This window comes from Tachyglossus aculeatus, chromosome 25, assembly GCF_015852505.1.
Source record: "Tachyglossus aculeatus isolate mTacAcu1 chromosome 25, mTacAcu1.pri, whole genome shotgun sequence".
NCBI lineage: Eukaryota > Metazoa > Chordata > Mammalia > Monotremata > Tachyglossidae > Tachyglossus > Tachyglossus aculeatus.
The window spans coordinates 12,124,582-12,145,129 of NC_052090.1; the positions used below are offsets into that span (position 1 = coordinate 12,124,582).

Consider the following 20,548-nt stretch of genomic DNA (forward strand, 5'->3'; position numbering starts at 1 on the left):
AATAAATCTATATTTATCCATATTGAATTCTGTTTGGTCCCACAGTATTCTCTGGCCAGTGACATCAAGCATATAGCCAATGTTCCTGTAACACAGGGGCCGTGTTCTTTCAGAACTCTGTGTTAAGGAAAACTTGAATTTTTGTACTCCCGCTGGGCCCAACACCATACTGTATCCAAACAGACACACTTTGGAAGAATGTGATCTAGCCACAATTCATAGTGAAAAGACACATTCTGGCAGGGCCCAGTATACTAGGAAAGCAAGTCATCAATGGTATCCTTATATCTTGACAGGCTGTCTCATGTCTCCAGAAATTTGGCCTTCCGATGCTTATTAATTTAATCCAGTCTGGTAGCTATGTCTCTACATCTGGCTGTATGTTTCCCCACAGTATAGAAAGAACGGCATGTCTTCTGGCCAAAGAATCTCAACCTTTTTGGTCGACCTTGCCTTTCATTCTGACTGGTGACAGGCCCTGGGAAGGAAAGCGGGAAGGGATTCAGGACCCAAGAACCTTTCCTGGTTTGAATGATGTTCTAATCCAGACTCCACCATTTATCTGCTGTGTGACCTTGGACAAGTCACTTAACTTCTTAGTGCCTCAGTTCCATCATCTGCAAAATGGGGATTCAATACCTGATTGGCTCTGTGACCTTGGACAAATCAGATTGTTCTGGTATTTGTTAAGCTCTCGCTCTGTGTCCAGCACCCTTATAAGCACTGGGGTAGATACAAGTTTGAATGCCGATTTGCTCTTGAGGTTGGTGGTACGGTTGACTTGAAGTTGATCAGGCCTAGACCCTTGATTAACTGTCCTCTTCCCTCATCGCCACAAGCATTTAGATAAAATAAGCAGGAAATAAGTTGGCTTGGTGGCCAACAGGAGCGGCCCTCCTGTTCAGGCGTGAGGTGGGAGGGGGAGATGGTTGGCACGTCGGCCCAGGACCTAATTCCCAAAGAATTCTCCTGTGCCCTCCTCCTTGGGCTTTCTTCCTGCAGAAAATAAAACAGTCTGGGTTTTCAGTGTGGTTGCTCAGGGGACAGTTAATGTCCTTTCATTTTTTTAAACCCTGGCCCCCAAGTACCAGTCCTACCTATCAGGAATCCCGCTTCTCCCGTGAAGACCGCTCCATTCCAAGTCTTGAACGGCATCTTAAAAATTGGGGGGTTCATATATTTTTCTTTGCCTAGATGGGGCCCTATGCCAGCAGTATGATGACACCCATGGAAGTGTTGTCACAGCAACGCCTGCCTGGCTCTAGTCACATTCCGTTGGCCTGCTCAGTGTCGCTCAGATCTTTTTAACTGCTCTTCATCAGAACCACTGTGTTTCCCTCTTGCCACAGTAAACAGTCCACAGATGTGCAGACAAAAATGATTTTGGGCATAGAAATTTGACTTTTGATGGTTTGTTTTTTTTTCTTTCCCACTTCTAATGCTCTGTGAAGAATGAGGATTCAGATTGGAATGTCCACATAAGTAACGCAAGGCTACCTGAAGGGCTCCAGAGCCTGAACAGTAAAACAGTTACCCGATGTGTGCAAAGAGGTGGAAATGCGAAACTGTGGAAAACATCTCTAGATTGAGGAATATTAGGACCTTTTCACTTTGAAGTGTTCTCTGAAACCAGGGTGACTCAAACGATGCCTGGAAAATACTGGCAGCGGGTCATGTGATGGCTAAAAATAAGCACATCCTCTACAGCAGGGAAAATAACCAGGGCGGAATTAACTGGCGACGCGAATTTAGCGGAGGCAGAAAATGCAGCCTGAGGGCTCCTTGTGCCCAAGAGGGTGGTCTTTATATAACGCTTTAAAAAGGGAGGTGTCTTGGACTCTGCTGTCTGTGTGCAGTGGGCCCAGCCCGGCCGTGGGACATTTGCCCTGTCCTGGCCTCATGTAATGATCAGTGAGACTCTGCATAACATCTGTCCTCTTCCGGGGCCAAAGCCATTCGCTGCAGCTTTCACTGGCCATTTAGAGATGGATCCAGAAATGCCAGATTATTAAGAGAAAACTGTATGACCAAAAGGTTCTTATGAGAAGCTGTTCTTTTTCTGCCGACTTGTCAACCTCTCCTGTTTCTTTCCTGCTTACCTGCTTCACTTATCTGCTTCTTAGTGACACTTTTTCCCTACAGCATGGATGGTGGAGTTAGTGTAGTGTAATATGTCAACATGGAATCCTGACAGACCTTCGTCTTGTGGTCTGCTATGGTTTTCTATATGGAAGATGCCACTGACCATTTCAGGCTTACTCTGAATCCTTAATATTCTTTATTAGAAAATTTTAGCCTCAAAAAATCATCAGTGAAATCTTGCAATTTCCATGCATTATAGATTCAACTGCCTTGGTTTTGTAATGTCTAGAAGTAGCAGAGGAACGTTGGCTTTTTTTCATTAATAGCTATTGCAATTGACCTAAACAAATGAGAAGGAAATTAAGGGTTGTTCATCATTGGGCTCTACTAGCTAAATAGATTGACATGCTTCTTTATGTAGAGAATTATAGCCTGCCGTGGTGTGAAGCAGTTGAGAGCTATCCAAGTTGCTTTCAAGGGCAGACATAAAAGTAGTGTAGAGAATAGGCAGTCTAACTCCGCCCAACCAAGCGCTAAGAAATAATATGGTAAATGGTATTAAGTGCCTATTATGTGCCAAACATTGTGCTTAAGTGCTGGGGTAGTTTCAGATAATCCGATCTACGCAGGAGGGAAATCAGGTATTTCATTCTCCTTTTACAGATGAGGAAACTGATACTCGGAAGTTAAGTGACTTGCCCAAAGGCACGCAATAAACAAGAGGCTGAGTCAGAATTAGAACACAAGTCTCAATGACTCCCAGTTCTGGGCTTTTTCTACTAGGTTAAGTTAGTGACCTTCCAGAAGAAGAAGGACTATAGATCAGCTCTGCACTTCAACCCAAAATCCAGAACGAAAGACTAGATTAGTCTCAATCCCGTGCTAGTAAGTATTTACTTACTAGCGCTTACTGTGTGCAGTGCACTGTACAAAGCAGTTGGGAGAGTACAGTATGCCCGAGTTGGTAGACACATTTTCCAAAAGAGTTGGTATACTTGCTCTCATGAGACATCCATGCTCAGATTTCTCTAATAAAAATCCCAGGATCCAGATCCATAATTTGGGGCCATCTAAAACAAGGGAGATTTTGCCCAGGGTCAATCTGATCTAGAGAATAGAGCAAAACAGAAATGTAAGCCTCCTTTTTTAGTTCTCGTGGATAGAGAAGTAGCATGAATGGAGAAGATTCTTTCTGCAAGGCATACGTAGTCCGTGGAAGGAATTGGTGGGAGTTATTTTTTTTTAGCAATTGGGAGGGTTTGGTTACCAGAGGGAATCTTTAGTGATGCGCAAGTGAGTTAACCTTTAGCTTTTTGAGGCCTCACCTCACAATAGCTGACACAAAGATTCCATAACATGACTTTCTTTGGCCTCAGCTTGGTCTCAGATTGGTGCTGTGGATTTCTCATGCTTCCATTTAGAAGATGGGAAAAGGTTGAGAAGGGGACAAGTTTTCACAAGAAAGTGTCATAAAGGGAGAACAGTTAGGAGAGCTTCAGAGCAAATTCTTGCATTATTCCAGGGTGAGCACCAAATTCCACACCTTCTACAGAATCAGTGTTTGTTGTGCAGTGGTTTAGAGGTAGGGGTGAGATGCTATTGATAAAGATGAAATAGGGGTGAGATGCTATTGATAAAGAACAAATAAGAGCTTCCTCTTCATGAATAAGGTGTGCTTTTGCTGTGGTCCTTGTCAGCAATAAAAATTTCCCCCTTTTAGTTCCCTTGTTTGTGAGTTTGGCAGAAGAAATATTGACCATGTGCAATGAATTCTTAAATCCCATCTAGAATCTCAATCAGGAGGGAGCAAGCTGGGTAAAATGCTTTTATGTGCTTCATCGTTCTGAATTCAGGTGATCTCATATGACCAGAGTACTGTAGCATTTTCCATAAACCTTAAGCAAGCTACTAATTATTGACACTAACGACAGCAATGCTCTAGCCTTCCCAAGGCAATGAATCAGACCATTCTTTGCTTTTAGAAACAAGTTCATTAGGTACTGGCAGCCCTATTTAGGCAGGAGGTATCGGAAATCAGTCAAGTACAACATTCATTGATACTGCATAGCAGATTTATATTCTATTCACAGAAAAATATATGAGATTTATCATTGTTCATGAAGAATTGAATGTTCCTTTTTATTTTGCTGCTGGACCTTCCTTTCTGAAAAGGAAAGCTCAAGGAGAGTGGGGATGAGGGGAGGGCTCGAGGGGAAAGTTGTTAGTCATAGAGCAAGAGCAACACTAATTATATTTTCGGGGCATTGACAAGTGCAGCTTGGAAAAGTCTTATAATGGTTTAAAGCTGTTTGAGCAGATCTGTATCACACTGCAGTAACAAAAATAGCAGCACAGAATTAAAACAGTCAATATGTGAATTTTCACATTGGAACTGCTAGGGAGAAGTGATAGGGATATGTAACCAAATGAAAATAATCTGCCTGGAAGCTTAGGAGAGACAGCTAATAAGGACTGGGGTATTTAAAATGGCAAATTGCTGACCCAAATATCTTGGGTCCAAACCTTTGTGCAGCTAATGTACCTTCAGTCATCTCTCTCCTCTTCCACTATGACCCAGGCCACACATTTTGCTTCTCTGCCACCAGTTTACTTGGTATGCCCTGATCCTATCTCTCACCACTGAGCTCCTGCTCGCATGCCCTCCCTCCTTCCTGGACGTCTCTTTCCCTTTACAACTGGCAGGCCATTGCTCTTCCTATTTTCAAATCCCTCCTAAAATCATATCTCCTCCAGGAAGCTTTCCCTGATTAACTTCTCATCTCTCCACCTATTTCCCTCACCACTCGTGAACGTGAGTCCTTGCCCCATAAGTACTTATGGTAAAGTAATAATAATAATATAATAATAATTGTGGTATTTAAGCACTTACCATGCATCAAGCACTGTACTAAGCGCTGGGGTGGATACAAACAGTTCGGGTTGGACAGAGTCCCTGTCCCACATGGGGCTTACAGTCTTCATCCCCATTTTACAGATGAGGGAACCGAGGCCCAGAGAAGTGAAATAACTTGCTCAGGGTTATACAGCAGACAAGTGGGGAAGCTGGGATTAGAACCCAGGTCCTTCTGACTCCCATATCTGTGTTTTATCTATTAATCAATGCTACTTCTCTGGTACTCAACCGCCTCTCCTCCCTGCCCCCCACACGCACACACGGCATTTTTTTATAGTATTCCTTAAGTCCTTAGTATATGCTAGGCATTGTACTAAGTGCTGGGATAGATATAATATTATCAGGTTGGACACAGTCCGTGTCCCATATGGGACTCACAATTTTAATCCCCATTTTAACAGAAGAGGTAACTGAGGCACAGGAAGGTAAGTGACATGCCCATGGTCACACAACAGACAAGTGGCACAGCAGGATTAGAACTCAGGCCCCCTGATTCCCAGGCCCGTACTCTATCATTAGGCCATGCTGCTTCTCATTTTGGTATAAAACTTTATCGATTACTTCCCTTTCCTGTCATTTATTTAATATTTTTTCTCCCCTATTAGATTGTAAACTCCTTGATGACAGGGAGCTTCCTCTGTTAAACTGTCCCAAGTGCCTAATACACTTGGATCTGTGATCTCGGGACATTTGGTATTCTCCCCACTCCCAACCCTGCAGCACTTTTTTTATGGCATTTGTTAAGCACTTACTATGTGTCAGGCACTGAACTAAGCGCTGGGGTAGATAGAAGCAAATCAGGTTGGACACAGTCCCAGTCCCACTTGGGACGCACAGTCTTAATTCCCATTTTATAGATGATGAAACGAGGCACAGAGAAGTTTGGTGACTTGCCCAAGTTCACACAGCAGAGCGGGAATCCCTTTGACTTCCAGGCCAATCCACTAGGCCTTGCTGCTTCTCTAAGTACGTATCACTTAAGTACCTATCTTTAAATTATGTATCATATTATATTAATGTCTGTTTCCCCCTCTAGATGGTAATGTAAGCTCACTATAGGTAGGGGCAGGGAACATATCTGCTAATTCTGTTGTGTTATACTTTCCCAAGTATTTAGTACAGTGCTGTGCACATAGTAGGTGCTCAACAAATACCATTGATTGACTACAGTGCTGTGCATAGAGTAAGTGCTCAATAAACACCATTGATTTTAAAGTTACATTTAAGCAGCGTGGCTTAGTGGAAAGAGCCCAGGCTTTGGAGTCAGAGGTCATGGGTTCAAATCCCGTCTCCGCCACACGCCTGCTGTGTGACCTTGGGCAAGTCACTTCACTTCTCGGAGCCTCAGTTCCCTCATCTGTAAAATGGGGATGATGACTGTGAGCCCCACGTGGGACAATCTGATCACCTTGTATCCCCCCAGCGCTTAGAACAGTGCTTTGCACATAGTAAGCGCTTAACAAATACCACCATTATTATTATTTAACCCAAGGGAGAGTCTCTGATGACAATACTCATTAGCCAAAGCTGAGTGGAAAAGGCACATCAAGATGATAGAGAAGCAGCGTGGCTCAGTGGAAAGAGTCCGGGCTTTGAAGTCAGAGGTCATGGGTTTGAATCCTGGCTCCACACCTTGTCAGCTGTGTGCCTGTGGGCAAGTCACTTAACTTCTCTGTGCCTCAGTCACCTCATCTGTAAAATGGGGATTAAGACTGTGAGACCCACGTGGGACAACCTGATCACCTTGTATCCTCCCCCAGCGCTTAAAACAGTGCTTTGCACATAGTAAGCGCTTAACAAATGCCATTATTATTATTATTATTATTCACTGTACCTCAGTTACCTCATCTGTAAAGTGGGGATTAAGACTGTGAGCCCCACGAGGGACAACCTGATTACCTTGTAACCTCCCCAGTGCTTAGAACAGTGCTTTGTACATAGTAAGCGCTTAATAAATGCCATTATTATTACTATGATGATGATGATGATGATGATGATGATAAGGAAATTTTGGGGTCTTAGTTTCAAGTCTGTCTCCCCCTCTAGATTGTAAGCTCCTTATGGGCAGGGATCGCTTGTACGAACTCTATTATATTGTACGTTCCCAGCTGCTTAGCACAGTTCTGCACTCAGGAAGCATTCAGTAAGTACCATTGATTGATTGATTGCTTTTAACTGGTGAATTGGCCGGCTTTTGTGGTCAACTGCTAAAACTGTAAAAAACACTTTTGGAATTGGTATCAACAACATTCCGGTAAAATTGGAATTGCGGACATAGTTTTGTCCTCCGCCACCACCTCCTCATCCTCTTCCTCAGGAGTAGTTTTTGAGAGGGACTCCTGCTGTCCAGAGCACTATTCTCAGGTCTGCGGTATCATTTTGGTGGCCCGGGGAAGATCTGCCGTTTGCAGTCCTAATCAGGATTGTTTCCAGAGGGATTGCAGCTCTCGAGGTCCACAGTTCTTTTCCCAGTGCTTAGTCCCAGGATCGTCTTTCTTCTGTGTGATTTTGCTCCCCCCTACCCACTCCTTCATTGACAAACCAGAGTTTTAGCCTGCCTTCAGAGAGAATGTGAAAGTGCAGGAGTTCCTCGCCACTGGAAAGTCTGTGTTTCTTAACAGGGCAGATGTAAATAAATATAGCTGGCTCTAGACTGAAACACACTTGGTACTCTGAGGATAGAGTTCCAAGTGATGGAAAAATGGGTGATGAGGTGGGGAGGGAGTGCCACCTTTCATGTTCTGTATTTTGAGGAGGAGAATGTGAACATAAATGGGGAGTGCGCTATCTCTTCCTAGGAATTCAATGTCCTCTTCCAGTTTGCATTTCGAGAGAACCCTGGAGAGCATTTGACTTTAAAAAATTAAATTTCTCCTTCAGTTACATTTTTCTGCAGGCCTTTTCTCTTGCTTGTCATCCATTGATTCATAAAAAATGAATGAGCTGGCCTCACCACGTGACCTTTTCAAACAGCGCGTCAAGAAGGCTTGCTTTCTGCTGGCGGAAACATTGTCGAAAACCTCTTTATCTGTTTACGGAAACAGAAAATTGTTTTGCTATATTTGCCATGTATATAAGAGAGGGAAATATGGAGACATATTAATGGAGTGGGCACGAGCTAATAGTCAATCTGAAAGAGCAAAAATGAGTGAAAGTTCTAGCGTCTTTTGGGTGAGCTGTGCTCCTACGCTGAATATCAATTGGGCCTAAAGTCCAGCTAAAAGTATGTTTTCCAAGTCTCTCTTCTAATTGACTCCATTGCTCCCAGGTGCTGCTAAATCCAGTCCGGCTTCTAAACCAGGATCCACGCCCTCCCGCCCGTCCTCAGCCAAAAGGGCCCCCTCCAGCAGCAGCTCAGCATCCAGATCGGATAAAGATTTAGAGACACAGGTCATACAGCTCAATGAACAGGTAACTCTCTTTATCCACTGCCCTGCCCTGGTAGACAAGAGAGAGCAGCTGCATGTGTACGATGCTGGGGGTGGTACTGATGCCCAGCAATCTGTGTAGATATGAGGACAGTGAAATTGTATCAGGGGTCTCAGATAAACTAAAGGGGATGAATTATTCAAGATGATACATTGCCATACACCCCTCTGAGCAGATGGTATGCACCGAAGAGTTTTGAGGCATCGCCCAGCCATGAATTAGCACAGAAATGCAGATTACGAAAATCTGTCTTGGCGAGGGTGACCCAAGTTGGCCAGACCCCTGCAACTTTCTCTTTCTTTTCACCTACACCCCCCGCTGCCATACACTCCATCTCCTTCCTTCTCCCTTCCTCCTCCTTTCCCTCCCTCTGCATCATTTTCTCAAAGGAAGTGTGGCGCCACTGTGGGAGAGTGATAAAGCCGGTAGGTAAGCTTTTTTTTTTCCAAATAGCAACCAATCAATGGTATTGATTAAGCACTTACTGTGTGCAGAGCATTGTACTAAGCGCTTTAGCACTGTACTAAATATGAAATATTTCCAGTTCTTCCTACATCTCTCCCATATCCTCATCTTCGTCTCCACTCAAACAGCAGCCATCCTGATCACATAAGCATCCGGACTATTGTGTCAGCCTTCTCTGTGGTCCGTATGCCTCCAGCCTCCCGCTTCTGCACCCCTCCAATTCAAAGTACACATTGCTGTATGGGTCATCTTTTTGAATCATTGCTTGGCACACATTTCTCCTGTCTTCACAACTTTCCACTGGCTTCCCATTGTCTCTCTGCATCAAAGAAAAATTCCTCATAATCACCTTCAAGGCTCTCTACTAACTCACTTCAACTTATCTGCTCTCTTCACCTGCTAGTTCAATCAGTGGTATTTATTGAGTGCTTACCCTATGCAGAACACTGTACTAAGAGCTCAGAAGAGTACCGAAGGATTGAGTTGGTACCGACGATCCCAGCTCACAAGGAGCTTCCTCCTAAACTAAGCTTTTGCTGTATTGTGCCCTTGTCTATCCCACTTCCGTCCCCTCACTCACACTGTTTCCCTGACTTCAAGCTCTTGTAAACTGAAGAATCTGGAGCACAAATAAGTCTTTTCTTTGAGATTGTTTTGCAAAGGCTTGAAACGTTTGCTCAGTGGGAAGCCCCAAAGAGAGTGAGAGAGAAAACCCCAGTGTCCTTGGGTGGAGTTTATCTTCAAAGAGACACTCTTCCTCCAGAGTGACTACTAATTCCCAGAAGTGAGAGCATACCTTGAATTACTGAGATTCAATCATCTAGCACTCAAGTGCAGCATGATCAGAGACATACAGGTTGGAGTGTCAGTGTGACAGGTTTTAGAGATCAAAGAGAAGGCTAAATTTCCTGGCATTCAAGGCTGTCACTTCAGTTTTCATTAATATCGCAAGATGGACCCTTGACAAGACGGGAATAGTTAATAAGCCAGGCATTCTGTAATCTGACTTTTTTCAAATTCTGCAATAGCATGAATTAGTAGAAAGCTTGGCTATCCTGCATCTTTTGAGAAAAGGCCTCCAGAGGTCTTGACTGGTTTTGCTCCATTACTGTCAAATAGGAGAATGCCCGTGATCCCTTTAATGAAAGGCTCTCTCCTGCCATGAATAAGGAAGGGGGATCCTAAAACACTCTCGTATGCACTGAGTTCAGAGCCCTGCACACAGAAAGCTCTTAATAAATATTATTACCCCTAAGCATGACGGAGCATTGAGTCAGGTCTTTGCTGGAAGTAAACTACTTCTCTATAATAAGAGTTACTTAGGGCAACCATGAGCTTGAAAGAAACCAGGTTAAGTCTAGTGAGAACTAGGCACCCAGTCTGATGAGGAATTGATTTGCTCTTCCTATAATGGTCTAGTCTGCTTTTCACGAGAATCTGGGAGCAACTGTTGGGGCTGTTGTTGCAGTCTCTTAGTCTGGTGACATGGGGAGCAGAAGGCAGACAAGGTGGCTAAGTGTGGGGTGGCCATTGCAATCTGCTGATGTAGAAAAACTACGAGCCCTGTAGAGTGAGGGCCCGGGGATTAGAGACATACCAAATGGAAACAGTGTTGCCCTTTGCTCGAGGGACACCAGGGCCCAGGGAAGAATTGTCTCCGGGTGAGAAAGGTCAGTCCCTGCTGCCTCTGCAGGAAAGGCAGACCAGCGGTAGGCAGACCTTTTGAGGATACCTCCAAATCTCCGCTCCATGAACCACGTCAATGATTTGAGCAGAGGGTAACTGCTCTCTGCTTGTATAGTGTCTGATAAAGCCGGTGCATGTATTGCTCTCCACTGACCGATGCACATAAGACACAGAATTCTGGAGTTGTAAGACTTTTCTCTATCCCCCCCTTCCCCAACTTTGCTATCCTCTAACTTGGACTCTCTTCAGCACTGGCACATAGAAAGCACATAACAAATACCATTATTATTATTATTCAGACCTGCCCCTGGATTCACTCCAGTGAGCCCCAAGCAGCCACTTCTGCCTTCATCTCTGTGGATCAGGAATTTAAATGGAGGAAGACTGAGGGCCTGCACCTGTCTACTCTGCCAGAGCTTAGGTCGGCCAGGCAAAGAGAAAACCAGACTTTCCATTCCTGCCCGTTTTCCAACCCACCATCACTATCCCTTCCTAGCCCACGGTGAATGCTGAAGAATGGGGTGACCCCAACTCTGGAGGAGCAGGACAGGTACGAGGCACCTCTCAGGGTGCTAGCTGCCTGGGAAAAGTCCTCATACTTAAAACACTCACACCAGATGCCCCACCGCTGCCTCGGCCGAAGGGGTCCAGTTTGAAAACGGGTTTGGAGAGACCTGTCATCTTCTGTCTCCTTACCCCAGCCCTGGAGTGAATGCATGTCAGTCATGCAGGCATCTTTTTTTGATTATTATTATTATTTATGGTACTTGTTAGGTACTCCCTATGTGCCAGGCACTGTACTAAGCACTGGAGTAGATTACAGGCTAATCAGATTGGACATAATCTATGTCCCACCTGGGGCTCGCAGTTTTGATCCCCATTTTTACAGATGAGGTAACTGAGGCACGGAGAAGTGAAGTGACTTGCCTGAGGACACACAGCTGACAAGTACTGGAGTTGGGATTGGAACCCAGGTCCTTCTGATTCCCAGGCCCGGGCTCTATCCACTAGGCCATGCTGCATCATGGCTCCCCCACTGTCCGTTGCTCCCTGGAGCCGTTGGGTCACTCGCTTCCTGAGGGATCAACTTGCTAGTGAATCAGTTCTCCCAAGGACTTGGAAAGTGGCTGCTGGAATTGGGCACCCTGGCCTGCCCTCAGTCTCAAACGACAGCCCCCACTATGTTCCTGAGGACCCAGAATTTCCACGGTGGTTAGGTGGAGTGTGAAATAGCTCTGGTGAGAGGGCCCCCCCCCCCCCCCCCCCCCACCAATCCCTCTTGTTGTGTTCATACTGTGACGTTTCCTTTACAGGTCCATTCATTAAAACTTGCACTGGAAGGAGTGGAGAAGGAACGGGATTTCTACTTTGGGAAGTTAAGGGAGATTGAGCTGCTCTGCCAGGAACATGGGCAAGAGAATAATGACCTCGTGCAGCGGCTAATGGAAGTTCTCTATGCTTCAGAAGAACACGTAAGTTTCCCCTGGCATCCCCTTTTTCATTTGATAGTACAAGAAAATTCTGGGGGCTTGATGGCCTTGGGATGAACGGGCTCAGGCCAGGTGATTGTAGCAAGCGGCACCGCGCACACCAGAATAGGGACTGGGGGTTGGGGATGGGGGGCAGAGCTGGAATATAAGGATCTGGTGAAGGCAGCTGGGTTCCAAGGGTAAACAGCCAAAGGAACCTAAGTGTGCAGGGGTGAAGGATCCTACTTGTCTCCAGGAATGTCAGCACCCAAAACCAAGCCAGGTTTTGGGGCCTGCCAGGTGACAGGGCATTGAGTCTTCTGGTTGGAGTTTTACTTTAGTCTCTGGGCTGCCTGGGTTTCTCACTGCCTGCACTTTGTGCATGTGAGAGATGCTGATGGCTGGGATGGCAAAGATTCCTAGGAAACCCTGAATCTGTTCAGTGCCGCCAGAGCAGAAAGCAAGGGGGGCGAAGTGGCAGGGGAATAGGTGGTGTCACAGCCCCCCAAATGGCAAAAATCTCATTGTGGAGATCATCAGCCTTTCGGTTACTTGTTGATTGTGCAGTTGTATGTATTGAGCACTTAGTGTGTGCAAAGTAGTGTACTAAATGCTTGGGAGAGTACAGGGAAGGCTTCTTGGAAGAAATGTGCCTTCAACAAGGCATTGAAGCGGGGGAGAGCAATTGTCTTTCTGATATGAGGAAGGAGGGCGTTCCAGGCCAGAGGCAGGATGTGGGTGAGAAGTCGGTGGCAAGATAGACGAGATCGAGGTACAGTGAGAAGGTTAGCATTAGAGGAACCAAGTGTGAGAGCTGGGTTGTAGTAGGAGAGTAGAGAGGTGAGTTAAGAAGGAGCAAGGTGATTGAATGTTTTAAAGCCAATGATGAAGGGTTTTTGTTTGATGCGGAGGTGGATGAGCAACCGCTGGAGTTTCTACCCAGTTCAGGGACCAGCTGACACCAGAACGTGGCTGTCATCCTGTCCCACAGTGAGGCGAGGTGGGTGAAAAAGGGTGCTGCGGTTTCAGAGCCGTTTTTGTGCTGTCCCTGCTTTAGCTTTGGTTGATATTTGTCAGAGAAGCACACAGCTGCAGAGGGCTTTGTGGTTGTGCTGCATAAGTGTTGGTATTTTAATAGAATGAAACTAGCTCCTGTCAAGTTTCCTTCGCTTTCCTTTTCAGATGAACACCAGGAAAATATCTGCTCCCTCTGGGAAGCAAAATATTTAATTTCAAACTTTAAATGCAGGAGTACTGGTGTGAGAGAAGTTTGGGGCCAGATGGTTTAACTGAGGCGGCACTGGCATTGTCTGAGAAGAGCCTGGGAGTTTCCTCTGCCATAATGCGCTTCTACAGCATAAATCTTGTCCAGTTTCCTCACTCAGCTACACATTTTCCTGCCCTGCCCTGCCCCAAGATGTTTTAGCTGTTGAACCACCCACAGATTGTCTTCATTCTTCTAAGTATTTTGTGGGCTCTCCCTTGGGGCGCAGCAGCTAGTCTCTCCTAAGCTCTAAATGACCAGGGCAAGCTGACCACAGCCCCAAGCAGAATCCATTTTAAAGCTAACGACATTTTGCTAAATCCGGATTTGCTGAAACCTCTGGCACGAATGAGTTCAGGGAAAACATGGCAAATTAGTAGACCAAGTGAGTGTGGGGTGGTGGCATCACCAAACATAATCCCAGGGTTATTTGAAGTACACCCTGTGAATGAGCAAGGGGCAGTAACCAGCCAGCTGGAAGTGATGAGGAAGACTCAGTACAGTCTGTACATGGGAATTCCTGACCAAGATCTCAGTCCAAACTGCCACCGCTGATTTAATTTGGGGTTTTCAGGATCTGTTTGGTGTAGTGATTTGTTCTGGAATGAGACTGTTTTAGTCCAAAGGAGGAGGCCCTTTCATCCCAGGTGCACATGTAGAGCCTTATTTAAACACAAGGCTATGTTGCAGAACTTGTATTTTAAACCCTAGTCCTTACAAAGCAGGTAGGGGGTTGGGCATATGGCCCCATGTAATTAGTAATTGATGAACATAAAAAAGTAAACACTTTCTCCTCTGGCCTTTTAGTCTTTCTTTTCTATGTTCTGCTCTGTAAAAGCCTAATTACAGCTGTTGGGCAAATAGCAGCACCTTACAACCCTTTACTTGTTTTTTTGAATGGCCACCTGTTCTAGCTTTCTGTAGGGACTGTCTCTATATGTTGCCAATTTGTACTTCCCAAGCGCTTAGTACAGTGCTCTGCACATAGTAAGTGCTCAATAAATACGATTGATGATGATGATGATGATGGCATCCCCCTTTGGGAACCACAGAGGAGCCACCAAAGAGTGTGCCTCTTGATGCATAGCCCTGTTCTAGGTCTATTCCCTTCCTTTGGCTGCCGTCTTTGGTACGTGTGATCCTTCAGGTACTTCCCAGGCTGACTTCTGGCATGCGGGTACCTCATCTGCCAGAAGATGATTGTTTATTCTTGTCCTGGGTCAAAGGTACGAACTTACCTTGCAGTAGAAGTTTCCTCTGGAGAAGCTTGAGCTTGCTGCATGATCCCTCTAGCAGAGCAAGGGACCTCCCTGCTTAGCTACCGGACCTGTCATTGGGGTGCTGGGCAGGTGCAGGTCTCCTGAAGCTTTTCACAGCAGTTCTGCTCCTATGTGGCACCCTGGAACTACCTGCTTGATTAGCTGATGGAACCGATCTCCACCTTGGAGAGAACTAGAAGGTAGATCTTAACCTGGGCATCGAAACAGAGGTGGTGATGGCTCGATTGGCCAGTTAGGCCCAGTAATGGGCCTACATGTATATCGTGCTTTGGTTTAGCGTTAGCTTTGTAAATGTCTTTTCTGTAGGACTCTGTGCTCTCCAGGGAAGGGGAGGAAATATTTTTTGGATACCCAAAGAATGGTCAGAAGGGGGTGGCCCATGCTCCCCTTCTTACTAGATTCCCCCAACCCTTGTGCTGCAGTGCCAACGTACCCACCGTGCATCCAGTAATGTCGAGAGTGTGTGTTAGCCATTTCCCTCTAATACCTGTTGTCTGGGGGTGGCCATTCCAGCCCCCACATTACGTGTCTGCTGCAGGGGTGTTAGAAGCTGCTACCTCCGGCTGGATATCACTTATTTAAAAATGAGCCCCCTTGCACCCCCACGTCCAGGCACAGTCCACAAATCCATGTCCTTTCCTGGCCAGAAGGTTCTCTGACATGATCTCTGAGCTAAGTGACTTTTGTGATAGGTTTCTGGGATGGTGGGAAGCTAATCAACTCCACAGTGCACCTGGGGACCAGCCTGCTCCCCTAGTTCACAAAGATGGATGAGGGAAGCAATCTAAAAAAGCAAGTTAATTGTCTATCATCACTTTGAATAGCTTTGGTTGCTGGCTGTTACATGGCCTCTGAAAATACAGTGAAATGTGACAATATGAAAGGCTGTTGTGTGTAAATCAAATGAGCTGATATAGTTAATATATTTTATACTTGAGTCTAAAGGTGGTCGTACCATGGGCCCCAACAAGATTAAACGGTTTGGAGGGGATGGTGCAAGTGAGGTTACTTGACAGTTTTTACAGCTTGGCTCTGGCCTTCTCTGAGGTGCCAGTTGGCACCCAGAGGAGAAGCCAGTCCAACAGCAATTCAAGTGGCTGCAAATTCTGACACATTAAAAAAACTTTCAGCTGAAGAGGCTCTCTCTCTCTCTCTCTCTTTTTCTCTCACACACACACTTTCAGGAGAGCCACACAGAAGAGCAGGAAGGAGAGGAGCAAGTTCATGAACAGCCCCCACCACAGGAAGAATACTGACCCATCCGACATCTTTGACACTTTGCATTTTGCGTGGGAACTTTCTTCTGGAGAATTGGAACGTATGCCTCAAACTCCAAACCAGCCGTTCCCAATCTGCCATTACATTGACGTACCGTAGTGAGTGCCAGCCAGCTAGCCAGTCACTGCAGCCTGCCACGATGCATCTGCTGAAGTCCTCTCTCAGTGCATCTTCCTGAGAGACGGTAGGGTCCTACTGATTCGATATCCCCGCTCGGCTGCTTGAAATTGAACCAGTTTTTTTTTTTTTTTTCCTTTCCCCATTTCCTTGATTTGCCTGTTGTCATCCATTCTATATTTATAGCCATGCCTTTTGGGAAAATAGCTCACTAGGTGGGTCTTAGACGTGAGGTGCTTTTGCATTTGTAAGAACAACTGCCTCTGAGCACATGAGGTTAAAGAGTGAATAGTAGGTCTTTTTGTTCCAAAAGCCATAATGGTGATGCTGTGTTTTAGGAGGAAAGGGATTATCCGTGCCAGTCGAAACTACCCTCACCCAAACTACAGCGTCCATGTCCTTTCCGCCACTCTGTAAGTTATTATTTTGGGAAGACTTGTATCCATTTGAGAAAAGCTTCATCCCAAATGTTTTCTTCCACCCAGTTTGTCCCTGCTTTTTCAGTCTCCCTCAGGGGTCAACTGGCTAAAACCCCATTCTACCCCATAGTGGAAAAACCTGGTGCGTGAGCATCAGGCTCTTCCTGGGTAAATCTACAAAACCCCTGGCTGTTGTCTGTGCTTCTTCCCCCTCCACCTGTCACCCTGCCCAGGTAGTATATACCACTGGGGAAAGGGGCAGCTGCTGGATGGAGAGGGTTTCATGATGCTACAGCCCAGTGGACCGGACTGCCAGAAATTTGGAAATGGGGCTGGGGAATTATCTGATCCTCGTAGTTCTTAAATTGGGGATATTGCTTCCTAGTAGGGCCATTGGGGAATCCTCTCTGCTCATCTGAGGCCTGTGCACAGACAGTGGGAGGGAAGACTCTCCGCAGTCCTATTGTTGACATTTTACATACAAATATAGCAAATGTTAAGGTATAAAGGCATTCCTTATTTTTTTAAACTAAAGTTTGCACATCTTATTAGTCTTTCTGAATCTCTGCCTTTTCTGTGTTTTTCATTTTGCATTTGTTGTTTATTTCACTTGGTTTCTAATACTAGATGTATTTGGTTTTTGGTCATTTGATTTAGCAGGTGTGACACCAATACTTCCCCCAATTTCAAGCTGCTGAAAAACTCAAGTAAACTTCTGCCTAAATTGGTTTTAAAGCTTTGAATTTCTTTACAGTTTCGAATTCACCCTTGAGCTGAAGGTTTTTAAACCAATAAAAATCTTCTGCTCTCAAATGATATTTTGCAGCCAAGTGGTGTTTATTTAGTTAAATCTTGCAAAGAGGGTTTAAATTTTGACGTTTTACCCCACAGCTACAGTATTGCATGGGAAAGTAGGCTGGCTGGTTTCATGGTTTTCAGTCTCCCCATTGCTCGCTCAGCACACCAAGTAACTCTCCCCTCAGGCTAGCTAGCTCTAGCCTCTTGCCAGCATTGACATCCTTTCTCAGTCTGGTGACAGGAAGTGGAAGTACTGTAAGTCTGTCTCAACCTTCGCATTTACAGATTGGTTTTCTTCCCCTAGTCATCGATAGTCCTTTTCTTAAAATGCATCTTCAACAACACTCTCATCTCCTACATCTTCACAAGGGGTTACTCATTTACTCCCACATTCCAGTTGAGCCATAAGGTGGACATGCTCTCCCACAGCTGGAACTTGAGACCCACTCCCCCACCCCATTACCCAGTAGTGATAGCTGGCTCAATGCCATTGGGGAATCCTCTCTGCTCATCTGAGGCCTGTGCACAGACAGTGGGAGGGAAGACTCTCCCCCATCCTAATGCTGCAGAATGGTGAAACTGCAATGATAAGGTGAGAAGGACCCTGCCCGCTTCTTAACCTGCAAAAGTGTTTTTCAGTCCTGTTTTTCAGTCCTGTAAAGTTGATTTTGGCTACACCGAGTTTCCCCCCCGGTGGTAGGGGTACAGAGTCCTGTGCATCTCCCCCGAGCATGCCTGCGTGTTTAGCTCCTCGGCCCACGGGTCACTGCAGCAGATGCTAGCTAGATTGAGCTGATGGTGCTGGGCAGCGCTCCCTCAACCCAACCTTTCCCTCCCCTTCTCCATTCACCATGACTCCATTCTGGACCCACCCCTCCTCCCCACCTGTCAGGCTAATTATAGCACTTTCACTGCTTGGATCAGGCAGGAAGTGATTGACGCAGGGGCAGGGGAGAAAATCAACACTTGTCCTGGACATAAAAAAATGATACCCAAGTTGAGCTGAGCAGAAGAATCTCCAGAAAGGAACTCTTCCACCACCTCATACCCTCCCCGTTCCCATCCCTTCATGGTTTAATATGCATTCGTAATTCCTTTTACTAAATAGTACACCATAAGGCTTTTGTTATATATTAAATGTAAACTGAAAGGAATGTAAACATATGTATTGTTAATTATAAATAGATGTGTAAACTTGACATAATAGATGAAAAAGGTCTTATTCAGATGTATCCCACTCATTTTACATTACCAACCAATTGTCGCATGGTAGAGTAGATTTTGTCTGAATATGTGAATAACTTGACTTGCGTTTATCTTTTTACATATTTAATAAAAAAAGGTATATGTTAAAATCTGCCCAGATGTACAGACTACTTAAAGTTTTTGTTAGCCCTGTGCTTATTTGGGATGTGGTTATGTAACTGTTGAATTCTGTATATCTTTACCAGTATCGTACACTACGCACCTAGCATTACGAAAGCCCTACCTAGCGGAAGACTTGGGAGTCAACATTTGGGGTTCAGCGCCTCCTTCTCTAGTTAAGAATCTGGTAATTATAGCAATTAAAAAAAATCTCTCTCTGCAAATATCAAGTACAAAATAGTAGGCGGTATTTCTCACCTTCTGAAAACTTTTCCACTTACAAAAGAACCGTTGCTGTACCTCCATCAGATAAGCCTGGAGAGGTGGTTTCAGAGAAGGCTGCTGGAAGAGGGTAAGCAACACCGGCAGCACTTGAGCAAGTTTCCATAAAGCTCCTGAGGCAGAGAAACTAAATGGTAAATTGGCTTCTGGCTGGGTGTTCTTTCTCACTTAAAAACCAAACTGGGAATGAACTGAGGAAGGAAATAATGAAACTAGCCCAGGGAGAAGACTAGATTATGCCACACAAGTCAAAGGGAACTGAGAAGGACAAAGGATACAGGGGGAAAATACACTCTTGTAAAGCAAGATGGTCTCATCTAAATTGTTTTCAAGCACCATCTAGAGGTCAGTTTTGATCAGAGTTCTGTTACTGTTACACTTGGAGGAATCATTTTCTTTAAAGGTAGGAAAGGATGGAGGAAAATATCTGAAAATACTAAGGGGACAGGATTGTATTACCTCTGAATTCCTTTCAGATTGAGCTATGAAGTCAGAATACAGTCTCCGAGGCTCTCCCGACGGTGAGACACCTCATGCTGGAAACAGCAGAATATAAAAAGGGGCCTGTTTTCATTCCCGTAAATGGTTGATAACTCCACATATATAAAAAAAAGAAACCAAGATTTAAAACAGACATATTTTAAGGTGACCGTCACCCAAAGAGCCTCTTTCTGGAAAAAAAAGTCATCATTCGTTCAGATATGCTCAGAATAAGATATATTTATTCCACCTTATTGAATCCACATAAATCTTGAAGTATTCCATCATAACCCTATTAGTGAGATTATGAGTAGGGGGGGTGGAGGGGTTGTTGAAGTTGGGAGGTGAAAGATTTGGGGGATCCTGCCTAAATTAAATTCTGAGGTGCTACTCAGATCCCTGAAGCCAAAATACTGAACTCAAGACCAAACGGGCATGGGCCCATTCACATTCCCCTTCAAATTCAAATGTGGGTGCAATTTCATGCTATCATTAAGGCTTGTGTTATCTCATCTGTGTACACAACCAAGTCTGAGTGCAAACAGCATTAGGAACATTCACTCCACCTTTAGAATTCATGTATTCCAACAGAAACCCCTGTTTGGTTGGCATTTGGGTCTCCTTAACCCCTCTGCTCTAGTTAACGGAGCAGAGATTGCCTTCAGCCAGGGGAAGAGGTTGGTTAGGTTGACACCCAACTCAGATCACAGTACCTGGCAGCTAGGTTCTGGGCAGTGGTCTGCATCAGGCTTCAGAAGTGCTTTTTCCTTGCCCTGAAAGACCAATCTGCAGTTAGTTTGCAAGTGTATGTGAAATCCTCAAATTGTTTTCTGCTAAAAGTGAATCTGAAACTTAATATGCTGGCTAGGTTTTTCATCTAGTCAGTTCTGAATCTTCTTCACAAGCTAAACATATGGGAGTCTTAATCCTTTCATCCCATTGAAAACATTTTTTTATCACATCTTTACAAAATTTACATCCAGACAGTAGTTTAAATTGCTATTAAGATGAATGCATAGATTAAAACCCAGGAAAAAAATTCTCAGGTGCAGTATCCTCCTACTTAGACTGTGAGCCCCATGTGGGACAGGGACCGTCCAACCTGATTATCTTGAATCTATACCAGCACTTAGTACAGTGCTCGACATATATCAGTCAATCGTATTTACTGAACACTTACTGTGTGCAGAGCACTTGGGAGAGTACAATATAATGCAGTT

The 20,548-nt window shown here is 45.0% G+C and overlaps 1 protein-coding gene across 3 annotated transcripts in view; it reads left to right on the top strand.

Annotated features, from left to right (window-relative positions):
- The window catches only part of MAPRE2 (microtubule associated protein RP/EB family member 2), a 131,830-nt gene extending 115,889 nt beyond the window's left edge, over positions 1–15,941 (top strand). For all 3 annotated transcript variants that reach the window (XM_038766418.1, XM_038766417.1, XM_038766419.1), the window contains 3 exons: positions 8,265–8,407; positions 11,890–12,048; positions 15,774–15,941. In XM_038766418.1, coding sequence (XP_038622346.1) covers positions 8,265–8,407; positions 11,890–12,048; positions 15,774–15,845 — 374 coding nt within the window. In that variant the 3' untranslated portion in view covers positions 15,846–15,941. The remainder of the gene's footprint in view (positions 1–8,264; positions 8,408–11,889; positions 12,049–15,773) is intronic.
- Positions 15,942–20,548: the final 4,607 nt, after the last annotated feature.